The 22,808-nt window shown below is 34.5% G+C and overlaps 1 protein-coding gene across 1 annotated transcript in view; it reads left to right on the top strand.

The window, feature by feature from the left end:
* The first annotated feature begins 12,341 nt into the window (after nucleotides 1-12,341).
* LOC137401119 (uncharacterized) overlaps nucleotides 12,342-22,808 on the top strand; it is a 197,192-nt gene continuing 186,725 nt past the window's right edge. Inside the window, exons 1-4 of the mRNA XM_068087485.1 lie at nucleotides 12,342-12,408; nucleotides 14,290-14,346; nucleotides 14,452-14,514; nucleotides 18,372-18,428. Of these exons, the coding sequence (XP_067943586.1) occupies nucleotides 12,342-12,408; nucleotides 14,290-14,346; nucleotides 14,452-14,514; nucleotides 18,372-18,428 (244 nt within the window). The remainder of the gene's footprint in view (nucleotides 12,409-14,289; nucleotides 14,347-14,451; nucleotides 14,515-18,371; nucleotides 18,429-22,808) is intronic.

Below are 22,808 nucleotides of genomic sequence, written 5' to 3'. Positions count from 1 at the left end.
TGCATCTATAGCATGGGCAACTTGCAGACATGACGGACAGCTTAACAAGTACAATACAGCATCTCTACTTTCTAAGTATGGTATTTACAGACAACAAATTAATCTGATACACCTTATCAATGTTATGGTACATTATACAAGTATCTTGTTTGCTTATGACAGTACCAACAGTGAAACCACTGATTGGACCGGAGGGCCACTGGTGAGTGTTCTAACACTAGAATTGACTCACTGAGACATCGGTTGACACATGAGGCCAATCAAAGATTGGTTCTTGAATATTTACCGTCAACTGTATATATTGCTTGTGATGGATGAATTCACAATCGTACGCTATTACAAACGTACTCTAACCTCACGACGTTGCGCGATTTAACCTGATCACCTAAACTCACAGGAATTTCAAGTGCAAAGACTAATGTACTTTATTTTCTTTTGTTTTCAACAAACTAAATTACTGTCAGCAAACTGAAAAAATATTACATTTTTATGTTTTTTAGTTTTTTGTGTGAAGAAAATTGTGTTTCTAATTAAACAATAGTTTTTTTTTTTAAATAATAGGGGAGATAACTTTCGAAAGCAAAATCTTTCTTCGATACTCGTTTTACTTACCGTATTAGATGTAATAGTACTGTCAGAGTTAACAACTTTAAAGATAGATTTGCACCAAGTTTTAGTTAAATCTATCAAAAAGTATAGCTATTATTCTATCATGTGAAATTGTTTTTAATGTTCGAACTAGCTTAAAAGCTGAGATGTTTCAAGATTAAAATCAACAAAACTTTATCGCTGGTAAAACGTTCAGAAGAAAAAAATGTGCCCAGACAGCGCATCACCCTCTATTTGAAAACCAGTTCGATTTGACTGCCACTTTGACTATCTCTGATCTATGTGAACGCGTAATATCAAGTGATCAGTAGAAAAGTGTCTACAAAATCATATTAATAATTAATCATTTACATTTGATATAACTCAAATGTTCAGTTCCTATTTAACTAATAGTCATACCTATTGTATTATGTGTAGAGGACGATCCAGGGATATCCTTCGTCCTTGCCGTGAATAGAGTTTGACAAATCTATGTCTCTCTCTGTGGCGAGTGTCTGTGTGGCTTGGAGGACCACTACTACATATAGTTAATGTCCTTTTCTATAATGGTAGCGGTTTCATGTGGCCAAGTGTCTGTCTTTCTTGGAAACTATCTTCTCCTAGCTCACCATCAGCTATCTCACTCTCCACACCTTAACACTTCCCTCTATATAACTAGGGTAAGTGCTAATATTAGATTAGTATACTATAGAATTACATGTTCCTGGTTGTCGTTAACAGTAAGTAAAGGTACAATGTTATCTGAGGTGTAGTCTGTTCAGTATCTCGGTATAGACTGCCCAAGGAAAATAAATGCACTTGCTATTATACTGTCTTGTCAAGTGTGAGTTGTCTGTCACTAGGCCAACAATATAATCATGGAGCGGCAACTCCGAATCTCAATAATTATGTGACAAGCAACCCGGCACCGCTGGGAATAGTAATGGCTAAATGAATATGAGTTATTCTACTCCTATCACATTAATAACAATCAATTCTTTGGTTGTTTAACTTGAAAGCTTCTCGCTATTTTGCCAAATCTTTGAAAGCAACACCATAAAAGTAGTCAATAACGATCTCAGGCTAATAGTAGTCCCTTGTTTAACGCGGTCTTGATACTTCAAAGTACATATATAAGAAATTTACGATGGTAGATGAACTTTGAACACAACACCATACAAATAATTACCAACTGTCTCAGACTAATAGTAGTTTCTTGTTTAAAGTGGTCCTAATACTTTGATGTACATATACAAAAAAACGGTTTGCAAGTTTTGGGCTAAAGGTTATGTTAGCGGGCGAAATCTTTACACGTTGCACTTGTGCTAAATGCAACACGTAAAAGTTTTGCTTTGCCAAAAACTTATTTGAACAATAATATCGGCTAGTTCAGCATTGCAGAAACAAAGTTGAGGTCAGAAGACATTGTGGAAATTATTGGGCAACGATAAGACGTTCATTCCATCGAAAGCATCAATCAAAATGCAGCTATCCGAGCAAAAGCTTTTTTATTACCCGGCCTATGTCGGACATTCTACTAGTATTCTATAATAGTGTATTAGCATGCGTGCCAGCTTTTGCTTGGCTTTGTACAGGCGAACGGACGAACGCTGCTCTTATTATAGTAATGATTGAGTGCCTTTGCTTTATTATTTTTTTACGACTTTAGCTTTGTAATTAAAAAAACACATATTGGTTGACTGTTTCAGTACACTGATTGATTTCTTATCGTCAACTCCAGTGAGAATACTAAACAATCTACAAAAACAACTACTAAATGGTTCCTGATTTAACATAAGCTACTTAATGATATACATAAATATGCTTGATTTATATCAAGATAGTGTATAAATCATATGATGTAACGATCAAATGATATACATAAGATATACTTGATTTATACACTACATATACGTATTTGATTCTACACTCTGTACACATCTAATGTCCTCATTATAACTACTCACAAATAGAATGAATATTAGCCAAACTATGAAAATATAGTGATTTTGGTGGAACGTACATGTAATTTTCCTTCAAATATATTTTCATATATCCAAGCTCCAACGCCTTGATATCGCACTTCCAGGTAACAAATATTTTCCTCCGCAGTTTCTATGCTAAATCTTTACTGCTGTGGCAGCTGTCACAGTTTTCCTTCTAGTATTTTCCAGCTCATTCACTTAGCACAAGGGTTCTTGTTCATTTTTTCATGTACTGCAGACATGAGATCGCATGTTCTTGTTGTAGTTTGATACATTCACTACAAACATTTAGTTCGCCTGCGTACCTCTTCATAGTGTATTAACGTGCTAGCTAAAACTTGGGCGTTTTACTAGCAATACTTGGCTAGCATACAATAAGGTAGTATAACGTGCATAGCAAAGTCCTCTAGTAGGAAATGCTATGAAGAAATAGGTTGTCCAATTTGTTCAACTTCGAGTTGTCCTCTCCTCTTTTCTATTTTCTTGAAATAAGCTGCGCCTTAATCTCGTAACAAGCCAAACAATCGCGTATGTTAGTTGTAAGACACTTGGTAAAACTCTGGACTAGTTAGAGAACGGTAAATTTTCTCAGAAAGCAAAGGTTGGGAAACTGACGTTCGATTATAATAAAAAGTAAATGAACATTAAATTTTGCTGTCATGGCAGAAAGCTTGCGATAATGGTGTACCCATACATTTTTCATTGTAGTAAAACCACAGGTGTCCTTTAGCGGGGATATTGCCGAGGCCGAGATCGGGCCGTAGTCTACACACACAAAAAAAAAACAACAAAGGTCCACGTAGTTACGAGCAAAAACAAAAGTATCCATCCAAATATCTCACCAATCCGATGAGCAGCACACACAAAAACTAAACCAATCGACTGAGCCACCCATCATGTCAAAATATTCCAAGTTTCAAGTCGTGTCTTGCAAAACTCATCTTATGGTTTGTCAAAACTTGTCCTAAAGTCCCTATTAATTTGAAACTGTCCAATATCTGTTTTAGAAATTGTCGCCGCTAGCCTAGCCTAACGTCTTAATTCAACACCTTAGTAACTATCGGGGCATTGATGAGTGCCCCTGATCTTTTTGAGTCTCTCTTAAGCATGCAAGAACCAATAAAAATTGGCTTAACACTATTGTAAACAAAACTTGAGAGAGACTTAAAAGGATTGGGTGCACTCAGCAATGCCCCGATAGTTACTAAGATGTTGAATCAGGACGTCAGGCTAGGCTAGCGGCGACCATTTTTAAACAGATATTGGACAGTCTCAAATTAATAGGGACTTTGGGACAAGTTTTGACAAACCATAAGATGAGTTGTGCAAGACATGACTTGAAACTTGGAATATTTTGACATGATGGGTGGCTCAGTCGATTGGTTTAGTTTTTGTGTGTGCTGCTCATCGGATTGGTGAGATATTTGGATGGATACTTTTGTTTTTGCTCGTAACTACGTGGACCTTTGTTGTTTTTTTTTGTGTGTGTAGACTACGGCCCGATCTCGGCTTCGGCAATATCCCCGCTAAAGGACACCTGTGAGTAAAACAGATTTTTTTTTAGCCATTATTTGCTGGTTATTTCACGTTTACGCTTAAATACTTATACAATTGTTTTATTTTTTCTCCTAAGTTACTTCAACAGCACAAAACATTTTTTCATGATATGACATTTGAAAATTACAGTTGTTTGAAAAAGTTTGAAAACCTTTACAGCTGTTTTATTTTTTCTCCTAATTTACTTCAACAGCACAAAACATTTTTTCATGATATTACATTTGAAAGTTACCGTTGTTTGAAAAAGTTTGAAAACCTTTACAGCTATTTTATTTGTTCTCCTAAATTATTTGAACTGCAAAAACACTTTTTTCTAAGTATGAAGTTTGGATGGTAACTGTTATAATATGTTAAATAAAAATAAATTTTAGGTGCAAAGGCTTTTTTATTACCTGGCATACGTCAGACATTCATGTAGTATCGTGTAATATAGTGTATGTGTACACTTGCCAGATTTTGCGTGGCGTCATACAGGTGACACGTATGAACGTTGTTCATAACAAACGCTGCTCTTATTATAGTAATGATTGAGTGTGTTTTCTTTATTATTTTTTACGACCTTAGCTTGGTCATTAAAGAGACATACAGTCAAACATGGATAACTCGAACTTCACGGGACCGAGCGAAAGTGTTCGAATTATTAGAGCGTTCAAGTTATCAGAGCACTGTCACAAGTCCATGTATTTACTTGTTTATTAGTAAATACATGTACATATACAAACTATAATATAAATCAAAAGCACAAATGGCTTGTTTCAAATTAAATGCTTCTAATGTAAAGTTTAAAACGTTTTTATCAAAAAGTATAGAGATTTTTTTATCACTTGAGATTGGTTTGCTGTTTGAGATGATGTTATTGCCAGGATGATTTTTAGATTGACATTGGCAAAACTTGATCGTTGTTGAAATGCTCAAAAGAAAAGACATCTTTTTCTTTTGAGCGTTTTACCCACGATCAATTTTGTCAATTTTTCTTAAAGTTTATGCAAAGATTCCCTCACTTTACGTTGTTTCCGAAGGGCGATCGCTAAGCGGATGTTTGGTATAAGTCAAATTTCACCAAACCTTTAGAAAAGTCGCGGAAAAAAATATTTTGCCGATGGTGGTAATAAGGACACTTAGGAATTGCGAAAAGTTGAGGTTTACCTCTATGGCTTGGAATAAAGTGATTTTCTAAAGCGATAACAACCGTTTCGGTAGCCGTTAAGAAAAAAACAGTTCGAGTTAACATTGTTGAGTTCGAGTTATCTATAGCAATTTATCATTACGTGGGAACGGACCAAAGAAACCGTTCGAATTAACCATGTGTTCGAGCTATCCGTGGGCGAGTTATCCATGTTTGACTGTATATTGGATGACTGTTTCAGTACACTGATTGATTTCTTATCGGTCAACTCCAGTGAGAATACTAAACTATCGTCAAAACATCTACTAAATGGTTCCTGATTTAACATAAGCTACTTAATGATATACATAAGATATAACACACTTGATTCTACACTATGTACACATATAATGTCCTCATAATAGTTACTCACAAAAAGAATGACTATTAGCAAAACTATGAAAACATAATAATGTTGTTTATAGTAACATGAAGTAATTTACATTAGTAATTACATTTACATAATTACATTTAGTTTATGTAACTATGAAAACATAGTAACATAATAATATACCTTCATATAACCAAGCTCCAACGCCTTGATATCGCGGTTCCAGGTAACAAACAGCTCACTCCACAATTTCCATGCTAAATCTTTACTGCTGTGGCAGCTGTCACAGTCTTCCTTCTAGTATTTTCCGGCTCATTCACTTAGTACAAGAGTTCTTGTTCATTTTTATGTACTGCAGACATGAGATCGCATGTTCTTGTTGTAGTTTGATACATTCACAACAAACACCTAGTTCACCTGCGTACCTCTTCATAATGCATTAACGTGCTAGCTAAAACTTGGGCGTTTTACTAGCAATACTTGACTAACATACAATAAGGTAGTATATCGTGCATAGCCAAGTCCTCTAGTAGGAAATGCTATAAGAAATAGGTTGTCCAATTTGTCCAACTTCGAGTTGTCCTCTCCACTTTTCCTTTTTTTTTAAATAAGCTCCGCCTTAATGTCGTAACGAGCCAAACAATCACATGTGTTAGTTGTAAGACATGTGATAAAACGCTGGACTATTTAGAAAGCCGTAAATTTTCTCACAAAGCCAAGGTTGGAAAACTGACGCTCGACAATAATAGAAAGTATGCTAACATTAAATTTTGCTGTCATGGCAGAAGGCTCACATTATATTTTGTTTATTGTATGTATAATTGTTTTTACATTGCTCATAAGGGTTTATACATTATTGAAAGATTTTATCTTTGCAAATAACCACGTACATTAATTACCGTAAGACAAATGGGTAAACATTTTTATTACAAGAATTTTGCGTAAATATTTCAGTTTTTTAAACTTTCTCAAATTTTATTTGTCATAATGTATCATTTTAACGAGATTGAACGTTGCATAGTTTTAAAATGGCCTATTGGTTCATGATATATTGACGTTTTGTAACGTTTCGTCAAGACGCAAATGCATGCAACAGAAGGACAATATGATAGTCATAAGACATTGAAGAGTTTAATAGCACAACATGACAAAACACTTTAGATATTTACTCACTTACAGGAATATAGTAGCCTACGATGTTTTGGTGCTTTCTATACTTCATCCTTCATCTCTCTTAGTCCGCCTCTTCTCCTCAGTCATATTGACATGATAGTTTTTTACACTGCTGTCTGTTCCGTTTGACTTTTTCTTAGCGTTTGGTAACATTTACTTTTTTTCAATTTAGGTGGTATGGTTTTTAAGGCCTATTTGAATTAGGATCTTTTGGTTGCGCCAGTGGCGTATTATACCAAGTAGCCTACATAGCTATTATAGGGAAACAGTCCCAACATCGACAAGTCCGAACCTAGACAAGTCCCAATCTCGACAGAGGTTGGTCCGAATCTAGACAAAGGTTGGTCCGAACATCGACAAAGGCTGATGCAGTTTTACAATAATTTAATCTTCAACAAATAATAAATGTCTTTTTGGAGTTCTATCCTCACTTCCAAAAAAATAAAAATCAAAGCTACTCACTGAAGTTTAGATTTCAAATAAAACATTTTGCTAGCTTAATAGTCAACCATATTTATGATTTTTACTTGTTTTAGCATTCGTTCTATATTTAGGTTGGGCAAAATATTGTTAGACCTACATAAGCTGGGGAGTGCTGCATCAAATGGAACACAAGATATTTTTGCGCAAATAAATCTTTTACATATAAATCGCTCATTTACTATGAAAATAGTAGATGGTAAAATAGTAAAACTGCTGTCGAGATTGGGCCAACCGTTGTCGATATACAAACCCGTTGAGTTTTAAACCAGTCGAGGTTCGGACTATAAACCGCTATTATAGTACTTTTTTTCTAAACCGATTTGAGTAAACAAGTTATGGTTCAATTTATGTATAGAAAGTAACAACACATATGTTATTGAAATATATTCAATGCAAATAAAATATGATCAATAAACAGGTGTTGCAGTCAGTAAATCTGTCTATATTTATAGAATGATATTTAAAATATCAATTTCATTGAAAACTAAAATTAAGTGACTCTTCTTGTGACTTGTTAACATGTTGATAAAGCTTATTTTAGGCCCTAATATGAATATTTTATAGAGTGTGACGAACAGATATTTACTAGTAACAGTTGTAATCTGAGCCTAGCAGATGATATGATAATGTAGTATGATACTATTTATATTAATTAATGGTGATGTAACTATTAATAATATTAGTATACAATATTTATAAATGATATAATAATGTTTATTTAGATAATAAATGTAAATGGTAAATTAACATTGAATAGACAATCGATATAATGTAATACATATATTAAAAATAAATATGAAATTACACTTTTTAAATATTATTTCAGAAAATTTCTATCAGTTTCATATAAAAATACTATTATTTATGAACAATATCATACATTTATCTGTTAAAATGAAATTAATTAGTTTGTTATGTTTGCTTGGCTATATCATTATTTACCAAGAAATGACAAGTTGCAAGAATATCTCAAAAGAAAATTAATGTATTAAATAGTGTGAGAGATTGTAACGCGAACACATTGTATATAGTATAATATATATAAAACTTTATTTCAAATGAAAATTTACTGCCAATCTTGGTACAGTGCACTCTCGAGATACGATGTTAATCCGTTCCAAGGCTAGCATCGTATGGTGAATAAATCGTATGTCGGGATATAGAAACCATTGTAATTATACAATGAGAAAAAAAGGTGAAAATCGTCCACAATTTTATAAAAATGCTGTACATACTGAAAATTAGTAACAAAATAGTATGTTAACTTTAGTAACTATAGTTACCTACAGTAGCTGCATTGTGTTAAGTGCACCTAGTGATTATAATCTGCAATACTGTAAAATTGTAATCTGCGTACCAAATGCAGATCGTACGGTAACAAGTTCTTACATTCAACATAGACGTTGAATTCACTTCAAATAAGTTTAGCTTGCCAAATTCACCCTTAAAACCAAGTTTTAGTATGTATTTTGAACTATTTTACTGAATTTCAACTGTTATTACGAAAATTTTTCCTTCATAAGTTTCTGTCTTCACTTTCATTATAAAATTTAGCGTGTCTAGTTGAAACCTTTTTCAACCAAAATTCAATAAGGCCGAGCGATGCAGTTATCGAAAACGGCCTCTCCCACACCTGACCATTTAATGGCTACCGAAAAGAAAAATGAAGTTATATTCACTATACAAGACTTACATACCTTTGGAGTAACGTGACTTTAGCTGGTATATTGTAGCGAATAAAGCAGAGAGGAGGCAAATGGGTTGCTAATCAATGCTAATTATGTTGCTGTACACTTGAAGATTAATTTAATACGTAATTAAATAGATTTTTTAGCAGGCTAAAGAAGGTTGTCTAGTCCTGTCCAATTTTTCTTCTGGTTTAAAAGAAAAGAATGCTGGTGCAATGCAGAAAACTGCTAGCTAGCTAGAGCTTGTAGAAGGATCCAGAGAAGGTGCTACAGTAGTTTTTCTTGTATGGAATGTGCACAAGAATCAATGTAACCATACGTAAAAAGTTTGTACGAATTTATACCCTAGAGGAAAGGGCTTTAACAAGTTTCAGAAAGTAATGTAAATGCGTCGACTATCTGGAGTAGCTAGTTATATGAGCTACATACATACAATGAATTGTATTCACGTAGGAGATAACAAGCCCACTTGCAAAGACATGGTTAAACAAGAAAATAAAACAAAATCAAAAGGAAACAAATAAAATGAATAAAATATGAAAAACAAGCCACACAAGAGATAAATAATATATATTATACATGCATTGTTTTAATGTACCAGTCCACATCAGTAAATTAAACACTTGAAATGTTTCTGCCAATGTGGGGTTTTTTGTATCTTCTACTTCCTAGCCTTTACTAAATGGTTGCTCTTTTTGAATGCTGAACGCGTGCATGACCTAGCTCCTTCAAATCTTCAGTCGGAAGGTCTTTCTTGTGCTTGCTTTAATGAAGTTCTTGTTTTAATAATCATTGCGAATCCTGGTTGGTTGCGATCATATTCCTTGACAATGTTAATAACACGGGTGCTTTCTTATTTACGACATCCAACTTTGTTGTCATAGAAATCATTTTTCCTTGGTTTCGTAACGTTTGTTTCGGTCTCATATTCCATAGCTAATGAATTAAATGTCGATACTTGTAGTTATATACATATGCTGACTTAAAAGTTTATAGTAAAAGATATAATAATGCTACAAATGAATATTTGCTCTCGCTTGTACATTTTACACGAAATTTTCCACGCGGAATGCTGAGATGAGAGGTCAATCATTGTGTCTCTTCTAAACGCTCTGAAAATGTTTTCGGCAAACTATATTTTGGTGTCTTTTATATTTCGACAGGCGTTATGAGCACACCGAGCGCCAAATTTTAACTCAGGCGAAACTATTCTCAAAATCATATGGTGAAATAAAATTTGTATAGCGAGGTGAAGATATCACAATGTTTGACTTCGGAAGGCGAAAAAATGGTATATCAGGGTAATCGTATCTCGAGGGTGCACTGTATTTGTTAACATTGCAAATTGCTCTATGGAAATGTAGTTATACACTAAAGAGTGTCGACGGTGACGATTGTCATTGCTCACACATACTCTCATCAGCATTACTATATTTAAAAAGGGTTAAAGTCAGTTCATGTTATTGAAAACAATAGAGAGCGGCTGCTAATGATCTTTTCCGCATCATTCTGTACATTCTATTTTGCCAATGAAGTATGTATACTGCACCCTCAGGCTACGACGTCTCTGTTTTATGGTTTTTCATCTTACTGTGTAGAACGCAATATTTTTCCATTCACTTCATATGTCATTTATTTCGCCGTACGATATCAACAAAGATCGATCTCGAAATTCAAATTTGATTGCCGGTGTGTTGAATATGTTGCAATAATGAAGATGATGATATGCTATTTATTGAAATCCCTCCTACAACGCCTGAAAGAGATACGATGCCCGCTCTCCTTCAGTTCAGCATTATTTCATATAAAATGATTAAAGTGAAAACGAATCCAGAAGCAGGTAATAAAGGTTTGGACAATGACAAAATTAAAGTTTAGTTTAAAATACGTACTAAACCTTATATTCAAGTATGTGTTTAATAAGCTAAATTCATTTAGCGAAATTGAAAGTTTAGCTTAGTTTAGAAATTCATTAGTTTCAAATTCAAAGGCTGTACATCTGCCTCGAAGGTAAAAACTCTATACAGTACATACTGTACATTAGTCATGTTACATTTTATTGCAAATAATAACCACTAAATACACCAAAGTTACTGGAGATAACTCTAGTTACTAAGGTTAATATACCATTTTGTTATTAGTTTTTAACATGTACACCACGTATATATAATTTTGGTGGTTTTTACCAGGAGGTGTTTGCATTAGATAATTACTATGGATTTTTATAAGCTTCTATACAGAATTTTTGCCTTACGATGCCAACACTGGATCGAATTAATGTTGTATGGCGGGGTCCACTGTAATTCTTTTTTCATTGTTGAGAATTGAGACTGGAATAGTTTTATGATCGTCATAGTTGAATAAGAGTGTCATGCTGAACAAGTGATTTCTTTCGCAGCGCGGGTTTTTCATGACCAGTTATTATTGTAAAAGACATGTTATAATATATATTACATTTAAATATATCTTTTGCTATTTTACTGAACATTTGTTTGGGCGGGATAGTGAGGTAATTATAGTAATTTTTACAAGTGAGCCTGTTACTATTACAGCAAATTTCAATGACCAGTTCAACGCTGTATTACATGTGTGACCAACAGTAAAACTGGTGCTTGTAAATTAAAATACTTGTGAATTATATTTATACTGGAACAAAAACTGTTTCATTTTACTTGGAGAACATCTTAGTACTCATATTTTATCTTTATACAGAAAATAACAGAGATAAAAACTGAAAGATATTTCCAGACTTTTTTTCATAGCCACCTCAAGGAATAATACAATATTTATTTCAATTTAATTTTTATATCAAGATTTATTATATTGTACAGTTTATGATAGAATAAAATGTGGAAGTTATGAAAACACGCTGCTTGCAATATTTGATGACCTTGTTGTGATACTGTGAACATCGTTTATCGCTATTGCGCCACAATTATCACTATCTTTTGAATTCGGAAAAGGTTTTTAATGCCATCACTCAATGAATAATAGCTTATTCTAACTGGAAAAGTCAGCATATGATTTTATCATATCGTAGATCCAGCACCTCTAGAAAGCCTGTTAGCTGTCATAATAAAGGTGTGAAACACTGAGTCATCAGGTTAGTCTACCCAATCACCATCAACTATCCTCGTGTCAATCTATTTATTCAGACTTATTGTGCAGTTATACATTTCTACTTCGATCTTTCCTAGTATCTGGCCAAAAACAATTTAAATTGATTTCATTCATGAAAAGCTAGTCCCCTCGATCACTGCTTTGTGGGAACCTGGGTTTTACCTAATCTAGTTTTATGCGATTGCTTTTTTAGATAAATTGATCTGTACATTGAGACATTGGTCCGTCAGGTCAAATCCCACTGTTCTGCCATGAAAGCTTCACCAGTAAAATCCGACCCAGAGACAGATATTTCTAGAGGCGGTCTCTATCCCACCGGTTAGTTAGTGTTACCTAACTCTAAATAACATTTGTTACCCCTGAACCTTTTTGTATTGTGAATTTTGTGAGGGCTATAGCAGTCTTCTTTAGTGTTTCCCTCTATTTCCATATCTTCTTTACCCGCCTCATGCCTAGTTGCGCTTTTATAGCCATTTTCTATGTACCCATTTCTTGTTTATCGATGTTCCCCATAGCCTTGTTTACTGTTGTCATTTCCTCTATTTCCTCTTTAACCATGTTCTATATAAGCCTGTCTGCTATTGTTATTTCCTTTAGTATATTAATGTCTACTGTAGCTACCGTATGTTCCCTACAAACATGTGTTATAATCTCATGTCTGCTATAACCTTGACTTCTCAAGTCATAGTGTATTGTAACCACATACTATTCTTTTGTATTACTTTACCAGCCAGTTTAAAGTACTGTTTAAGCTTGTCCTTTTTTGTAGCTCCACTAAATCAATGTTTGTAGGTAGTAAATTATCCTATGACCAAACGAGCGGAGCGAATGTTTGAGAGTGTTTATGATAAATGCATGTGCACAAAACTCACGAAAATTATTCATGAACAACGTCACAAACCCTTGTATCAAAATCTCATCAACAAATTTAGCCATTTTTCTGTGGAGTCGTTCAAGTATAATAACGATACAAAACACATATAAACCCATTTAAATATATTACCAAGTCTTTTTAAAGTTTCGACATATTCTTAAAACTTACCCATTTGAACGGATTATGCACAAATAGACAGATTAATCTGGCCGAAAATCGTTAATAAAACTTGTTAAGCCTTACTTTATCAAAATTAAGACCGGCAATTGAAACGCCGAGCGACAGAGAATAGAACCATTAAGTAGTGCGCATTTCACCAAAGAATAACGTTCACATTTCACCAGTCTATAGCATTGGCGAATTGCTGAAGGTATCTGTAATTAACATAGGAGTGCTGAAATCATTTCTTTTTTGCCGATTTCAAAGTAACTGACATTTTGGAAACTTTTGAGTACTTTGGTATTCTAACTGATGTCCAAAGCAGTGAAAGTAAAGGAAATGACAATGATATTTTTTTCTAACAATTCTTATGAGATTATTACAATATTTAATTATAAGTTTGGATGACTATTGAAGTGTTATAGTCACACTAACAACATCGATGATGGGTAATATGTTATTGTTATTATTTTTTCTAAATAGTTTTGTTAAATATATTTTCTAAAAATCTAGGTAAGCATCACAACTTCTTGATATTGCTACCTAGGACGTTTTGAAATGTAAACAAAATTGTGCATTGGTTTTCTATTATTACTGTATTACTATATTAATAATATTGGTTATTCTAATAATATCAGTGCATTTTACTTCTAATATTGCATTTCTGCTATTGCAAGGGGAGAGATATAAACATATAATCTTTTCCTTTCATTATTGCTGTTTGTCATGACCAAACACTTTTTTAAATAGATTTTCTAAAGATTTATATAGATATCACAACTCCTTGATACTGTTAGCTATGACATTTTGAAATGTAAACAAAATTGTGCATTGGTTTCCTATTATTACTATATTAATAGTATTGGTTATTCTAAGAATATCAGTGCATTTTACTTCTAATATTGGCCATTATTGCATTTCTCCTATTGCAGAGGGGAGAGATATAAACATCTAATTTTTTCCTTCCATCATTGCTGTTTGTTGTATATAATAACACCCATACCCAGTACATTACAGCTACCATTGCAGTTATCCTATTGCACTGCAGTGCCATTTGACTGCTGATACTGCATTTCTCAACCATCAGTACCCTTTCTTTTTTCCAATATCACTTTGGTCGTGGGCTGTATGACACGGAAATTTCTAGTAAATATATTATATTGTAGACATTGAGGTTAAAGTAGAACCTGACAATTCCTCATTCAACACAGATAGTAATGAAGGTAATTATATTGGATAGATTTTTTTCATGGAATCCATGACAACCTATTATATATACAAAAAGCTGCTCATCATTCTCTTTAGAGGAACTTTCATATTTATTGTAGAAGTTGCAGAAGTGAAAACAGAACCAGAATTCGATGGTGGTGCTGATAACCTCTACCCAACTGGTAAGTTAAAGATTTGTCATATAATAGTAATAACTGCCGTTGATAAGCTCTGATGTCAGGTGCTTGTGAATTGAATGGTTAAACTGGTTTATTTTAGTGAAGGTGATGATATACAGACGACCTTTGACCTTTTTTGTTCAAGCTAATACAGGCTAGCCATGTCTGTACATTGATAACTGAGTACTGTACATTAAACAGACCTAATTGTCTCATACATACCTCTAGGGCATAATATGGGTACAATATGCATGTACAGTATACATGTACAGTATACATGAGTGATTACAGAATGGTTATACCCGTAATAGGTTACAGTATAGTCATAGACCAATTAACCATATTTGTAGTTAATATAGTATAATATGGCATACCCTACAGGATGAAAATAATATTACAGTATACATAATATAATATTGACCCTTTGACGACTATAGCAACATTTATGTCACCTATGTTTTGCACTCTCCCACAGCAAAAGGGAACTTGCTGTCGCGGGCTCAGCATTTCTGTTAATCCTTTGGGTGCCATTTTTGCATTTCCACGCAAATGCTTTTGTGGCCTGAGTACCAATTACTGCTAACCTGCAATAGCTCAGAATCTATGAAACATAATGACCGATGAATGAGCGTTATATGTTTACAAATACCTAGGACGAAATTATTCAATGAATTTAATAATTCACATACAGTCGATTCCGCAAATTCTTAAAATCCACGAATAATTAGTTTTATTTTTAACACAGGAGAGAATAACTATTACCTCAAATTAAAAACTAGCATTTAGGCACAGTTAGTAAACATAACAAAGTTCCAGACTCTTATAAAATAATTGCCAGGGCACCGAGTTAAGCCCATTGCCAATGCATCACACTTCTTTACAAAATTATTCAAGGTTATAAGTCATTAGGAATTCGGCATGGCGTCGCCATCTCAAAAATCTCTCCCACATTTCTTACATTGAAAAAAACTAATAACTTACCACAAGTTGTTGGTTCACCAAAGTCCTCCAAATCAATTCATGAAAACTTCCAGTTGCAGCTAGAAACTTATAGCTTAGCATGATTGACACAAATTTCCAAGCTAAATAGAAACCTAAACAAGTGGTATACGAATGTGAAGGTTTTACTCTATTGCTAGCTGCTTTCACGGATTAATTTGTTCGTGTACATGTTTATCCTCGATCAATTTAGTCCACGAATATGCATGAAAAGACAATTTTCGCGAATTCTAACTCTGCAAATAATTTCATATTGAAGGGTATCTACAAACTGATATATTCGCAGAAGAAATATATCTAGATCATCTATGAAGCTGTATTAGACAGTTAGGATGAATATGTAATAGTGGTAAAGAATGAATCACGACAAAATAGCATGCATTTAATTACGATGCAGCAAATGATTTTTAAATATTTATCAACACTTTCAAAACTTCATGGCAACTTCCTTAACTCAAGTTCCAACACACTATAAGCCTCTATATATCGATGAAATATTAAAATGAAATGCTATATATTCCTTTGTAATTGCTTTTCTCACCAATAGAAAATATGATGTTTTACAAAAATCGAAGATCTGAAACCATTTATTTCTATAAACAAGACTTATGTTCTTGTATGGTGTTTTATATCTGACGTTCTTACAAGTTCTTTTAGATTAAATTCGAAACTTTTTTTGCGGTAGCACTTATTGACATTAATTTTAGGATGTTTCTGCTATTGATAATCATATTTTTAAATGATACAAATTAAGTCGATCTTACGTTTTTCTGAGCTCAACTTCCTGTTTGTTTTATATTCATATTGTATTATATAACTCTGTATTAGTTTATTCTAGCTTTTTAAACTGCTTTCATGTTATCTTAACTTTTATAACAGCAAAATAAAATGGCTAGCATTTATGCAATATGAACTGGAGCTCAAAGTGGTAATTTTACATCAGCAAACAAGCTTTTTGTATTTGGCATCATCTGATCTGCTACGAGGTCACCCAAGAAAGGTACTATTGGTCATATTTTGTTGTTGTAAGGGTTTTAATGAAACATTGATGAATTGTGCTAGATAGTCCAATTAATAACAAAGCAAGAGTTAAAACTAAATACTGTGTTTTTTTGGGGAAAAATGCACAGCTGTAGCACTTGACAGCAAAAACCAATGCGGCAGTCAATGATTAAAGCGTCTTTTCATATACATAACAGGCATACCTTAACATATGAGCATAATGCCTTCCGGTACCGAGCTTGAATTTCAATTCTCTTCTATCTCATATCAATTTTTTCTATATAAAGTAACTAAATGCAAATAGATCCATATTTACCCTTAAAAAAAACTTCCTAAAACAGGATATTACAATGAAATATTGTCTTTTAATTGGTCCAATTTGCCATTCACGCTCGCAAATTAACAAATATCTGTGTGGCGGTTATGATCTACAATAAAATGTGACATTATGTACAGTACACTATAGTCTTTTTATCTTTAGGACAGACAGTAGAAGCTAACGGCGTTGTGACAGAGATGTGACGTGTTTCAATGTGTTCCGTACACTACACTTTACACTTTTGTGACACCACCTAACATAAATAAGCTTTAAATTTAGGTCTAACTGAAATTAACTTAGCTTACTATATACACGTTTAGAAATAAGTTTAAATCTTCCGTGACACAAAATTTAATTTTAATTTTTCATTCATTTTCAGTTTTTTATTTTACTCCTCCGACTTGGGTATTTTTGCCTTGCTGTTTGTGCTTTGGTTTTTGGCTGACTTGTTTTTACCTTTTTAAAAACTTTGTCATACTGATCTGATGAGAAAAACCGAGCGATGCTGTTTACGAAAGTGGCCTAACTTTTATACTCGGCCACTTAGCTGCCACATCAGGAGCCATCTCATAGCTCAAAATTGTCTCTTCTCTCAAAGTGAAAATTTGCTTAGGGGAGGAGAGGACGAAACGAAACTCTCAAAATGAGTTGGTGTTCCAAAGTAATAATAGCAGTAGTATTACCAAACAATACTTATAGTACAACACTCACTCAAGTGCATGCGTTGCTCGCCGCATCTGCCCCGAGAGCACATATCGCTCGATGCTGTTAATCTTCGGACAGACAGGGTCACATGTGACTCAGACCACAGACTATATCCGGACAGTTAAAAGTCGAGATAGTGGAGTCCAACACATTGGAGGGTAACTGACTGTTGATTGTACCTAGTCACAAAGTTAAGCGTAAGCCTAATGAAGAAATTTTTAACTTGAAAAGTTTGAGGATATCCTGCGCTAAATGCAGATCTATGAGAGCTAAGAAAGTTTGAGTCGTTTTTAATAAATTGTGACCTTCGACTGCAAAAGACACACTAAGTTTATAGTCAAATGTGATTTCTATAAAAAATTTGATTAAGATATTTTGTACAAATCAAATTACCCATCTATATATATATATATATTTCTCAAAGTATGTCGTCGTATTGGGTGCGTCTGTCGTTCCGGCTATAGCTATTAAAATCTTGGAATAAAGAATCCACACCCAAGAAGATTTGATTGTTTACCCTCATGTTCGCAAGTCCGGTGTCATACCAACAAGGCCACAGAGATTAATTTCTTCGCTAGCTAGTATATGTTGCTATGTGGGAGCAAATACCCAACTGCTTTGCGTTCTATGCAGGGTCATGGCATAGCGTCACAAGAAGCTGGTAGCTCGCATTATTAAGCGCACTCAAATTTTCCATTGGCAATCTACCAGGCTAGTAGCAAGTGGCAAGCAACTCTCATTACTTCTCAATGTTTATAAGCTTATTTCTAACACCCGGGCAACGCCGGGCAGCTCAGCTAGCTGTATTTACATATCTATGTTGTTTATATTGCAGACAATGAAATTAATCTAGAACCAGAGAGTTGTTCATTCAGCACACACCATGATAAAGGTAAATATGTTATTAGTCTAGCGGATTTATAGCAGGTCGAGATTTTGTTTCCAACAGGACTTCAAATACTCCTTTAGTAAAACGCCAGTGACCCTGAGACACATAAAGAGCTTTGTTATCACCATGTGTCTCTCGGATTAGTCCCGGGGGTAGGTTTACTTTTTTTCAACTTTTGCCCAATGACGAAGGGTGTAAAATATTCATCAATTGGCTCAGTTATCTTGGTCAGAGGTGAATCGCTTATTTACTCTTAGACGCCCTAAAACCTTTATTGGAGTGCATTGGCTCAAATAAAGGTTTCAACTCTATTCTCAATAAGGGCTGGAAGGCGCTGTATTTTTCAACCCTTTCCTTATAGTGGTGTTTTATTTGAGCTGACATTCAAATAAAGGCGCCGCTCAAATAGAGGTTTTATGGTGAGTATGCTCTTTTGAGATGCCTAAGCAATAATTGTGCCTGTGCTAATGGGAACGCTATGGTGTCACCTTATCTAGTATAATGGGTACCTTGAGCACCAATACTTAACATATTGGTAATATAACCTTAAAGAATAGAGAAAGCATAATATTATTATGCTTTATTAGTTATCTTGAGGTGTTAACTGATGTTCTGAAAAAAGAATCAAGGAGATTGACCTACTAGAAGCTGAGATATAGCCAGCCAAACACAGGTCTACCTAATAAAGAATCAGAGGAAAACCCTTCGAAAATCCCGAAAACTGTGACGTATAAAATCGACTTAATGTTCATGTGCCGGAGTTGTGCACCCTTACCGCCGTTACATATAATGATTGTTTTGGCTACGAGATGTGAAAAGCTACTCGCGATAGTAAATAATTTACAGACTAGCTCTGGTTTCTCAGGAAAACCAAGCAAACATTGTGTGGTAAAGGCATTTGCCCACAACCCCTCGCCGTGATTTGTCAAAACAGAAGAGCATATTTTGACTATTGTGCTTCAAACTTTAACTCGATCTCCACGGATATGCTCCGAAGATCCTCTGTTCAACGAACGGCGCGTGTATAGTCTATATGCGACATCCGCGATTGCAAGTCGTTTAGAATAAGAAATGAGGATGTGAATTTTTGTTCATTCATCATTTTTCTATTGTGTATCTACTGCAGCATTTAGTTGATTTTCATGATTATCGTCACTATTAACAGACTGTAAGTTCACTACAGCCATAATCTTAAAAAGAATAACTTGACCGTGCTGCTCTTGCTGTAAAAAAAGAAAACGATAACTTTTGATTTGATTTTTCTATTGATCTATTATCTTATCTATGATTATTTTTTATGATTAATATTATAATCATAATGCATATTATACAAAATAATAATTTAACTGCGTATAGAATAAATGATGTAACTAATATAATTTGTAGAAAGTGATAGCAGAATGTTGCGAACTAATAGATGCGTGTAACTATTTTATTCTAAAACTAATCTACACGTCAGAGGGACTGGTTCGGAATTCTTAGAGCAATGATTGTTAGGCCCAATTTGATTGTTCTATACTTCCAGGGATTAAACCAATTAAAACGCTGTGATTGTTATAGGAGAGCGCATTAGTTGGTTTAATTGACCAATGGCACACAAGTCGATTTCATACGTCATATATTGATGACTACCAAAAAACTTATGTTTTTTGGTAGACCTGTGTTTGGCTGGCTATATCTCAGCTTCTGGTTGGTCAATCTCCTTGATTTTTTTTAGAACATCAGTCAACACCTCAAGATAAATAATAAAGCATAAAATATTATGCTTTCTCTATTCTTTAAGTTGTTTTGAATGGTTTGCAAGCTTCCTATCAAGCCAAGTCCTATTATGGATGCTGAATTTGATCTTTAACAGTTTTTGTAAGGCTGGAAGACTGATGTCATCAGTTATCATTGGCCAGTTGAAGCGATACACCTAGTACTAGAGCGAATGTGTGTAGTTCATCAGCTTTTTAAAAGTGTGTTGTACTTTTCTACTACTACTACATTATGTAGCGCGTCGAATTTTGGTATTCCTGAGAACCCAATTTGCAATCTGATTGTCAAATTGGGGAGGTTTCTATTCTGGATAGCTTTAGTTATCTCTTTTTTCAAAGCACAATCGACAGTTTACCCTTTATTTTTAAGATATGACCTCTTCTGAGTTCAATGCTATTAGACAGTATAGCTATAGCATCCGGTGTAGAAGTAGCGATTGTGCTGTGGACTGTGCTGATGTAGCATCTTGTGGCTACTGATCCCACAGGCAACTTTCTTAGACATTCTGGTTATAGATGCTCCAGTGATGGAATCGCTGGATAGTCTGCACCAGGGGGAACCTTGTTGGGTGGTCTGGCCTTAGCAGTTGGTGGCCTTTTAGCAGTCTTCCGACAGGTAGTCCAGCTATAGCATATGGTGGTTCATTGTGCAGAAATAGAGTCGCTGGATAGCCAGACCATAATTTGTGGTTACGATCCAGCAGTCATAGAAAAAATAATCAGGCCATAGTAGTTGGTTGCTAACGATTCGGGTTGGCATCAGGCTATCCCAACAAATAACAAAAATACACAGCATCATAGAAGGTATGTAGTAGGCTGTGAAAAGTTGAGTTATCTTTTTGGCGTAAAAACATTTCAATTCGATGTATTAGCTAACTGGATTCCTGTTTAAACCCAAACTGGTAAATATTAAAGCAGTAGTACCAGGTAACAATAAAGCAGTCAAAAATGATTAACTAGTACAGTCAGAGCATCTGGAGCAAGGACAACCAGGTCATAGTAGCTGGTGGCAATCCAGAAGTGTAAGATTTATTTTAGAGGTAAGACATTTGGTAAGTGGATTTTGTAAGTTTCTGAGTTCTCCAAAGTAATGCAGTATCACCCAAAGGGTTTCTGTCATACTAGGCATAAAATCAATGTTTTAAGGTTATCTCTCTTTCGATATATTCTCTTCCCATATCCCATTTCTCCTAGGTTTGCAAAAAATTGTTTTGAATTTAACATCTTCCAAGTGTTAAAGGTTGGAAATGTTTTGTGATTCAGAGTGGTTAATTCAGTCAAATCATATTCACAGTTCCTCTCTTAGATGAGTCATTTGATTATTCAAATGCCGTAATAAACACTTTACTTGACAGATCTCATGGGCTCAGGTTGTAAGTCAGACATATCCAAACATCATCCAGTAGATGTGATGTACACCAGTGTATAAGTGTGAGTGTGCTTATTTGGTCATCTCCTTCCATAGACTTGCCATACATAGATCAATTGGTTATTGCTGCTGTCCTTCAGGGTGCATAGTTGCGGAACAGTGTTTTGTACACAGCAAGGAAGGTGCAGCAATTTCGTGCATGAAAGGTGCATGATTTCTAGTTTGGGATGGTTTACTTTTTCTGGTTCGGTTCTTTTCTACCCCTGCATGACTTGATAAACAGACACTGATCAGGTTCATTTAAACTACTCTAGCTATGAAAGTTCCTCAAATGCAAGATGTATGGGATTTTAGACTCTTATTGCTCTCTCTAAACAGTCGTGATAGTAGAGCTAAAATGATCTGCTTCGAAGCATTGGTGATGTTGTGTTTCGTGATTCTCCTATTATTATCTCAATCGTATCTGACATATACGTGAAAAAAGGTTACTAGCAGTCTTGGGATGATGTGGATACAGAATATGTGTAGATTGTCTGTATTGTCATGCAACCCGCTTGTCAGATTATGAATTTTTATTAGAAACACTCCAGGTTTCCCTACTAATATATTGCTCAGTTGTGTCATACGCCATCTATATGCAAACATAGATTCGTTTATAACCATAAACTGTCAACTGTATCACAAACTGTTAACTTGTATTATAGGTAGATACTGTGGACCCAAATCCTTTCAAAGAATTCAAAATGATATACCCACAAAATTAGTATCTATCTCCACTGTGAAGACAAAAAGAGAAGTTGCCATTTCAAAGAAACTTTTAGTGTAAGTTGCGCAGTGCTAGCTTCACTTATTACAGTGCTGTAACAAGACACATTAGGAGTCATACTGGAGAGAAGCCATTTCAGTGTAACCCGTGCAGTAGGAGGTTTAAGGCGTGGTCACACGAGCACCGAACCGACGTAGGATCGGTTCGGTTCGGAGGCTGGTTCGGTTCGTGGCACATGTCACACGGCCACCGAAGTAACATCGCTTCTTAGATACCATACGTATAGAGACAGGACACGGTTTCATTAGTAGTTTTATGTATTTGAGTTAAATATTTCTATTGTAAACAAAAAACTTTGAGGAACTATTATAAATTATAATTACACAGCAGATTTATCAGAAGATCGTTCAGCTGCTCAAAATAAATCACTCGATACAAAGATTTTGCTAACCCTTCCCATCAACATAATTATATTTTTTTAATAACATATG

Source organism: Watersipora subatra, chromosome 7 (assembly GCF_963576615.1).
Source record: "Watersipora subatra chromosome 7, tzWatSuba1.1, whole genome shotgun sequence".
Classification (NCBI taxonomy): Eukaryota; Metazoa; Bryozoa; class Gymnolaemata; order Cheilostomatida; family Watersiporidae; genus Watersipora; species Watersipora subatra.
Note: the sequence above shows the minus strand (reverse complement) of the source record. Positions and strands in the feature narration are given on the sequence as shown.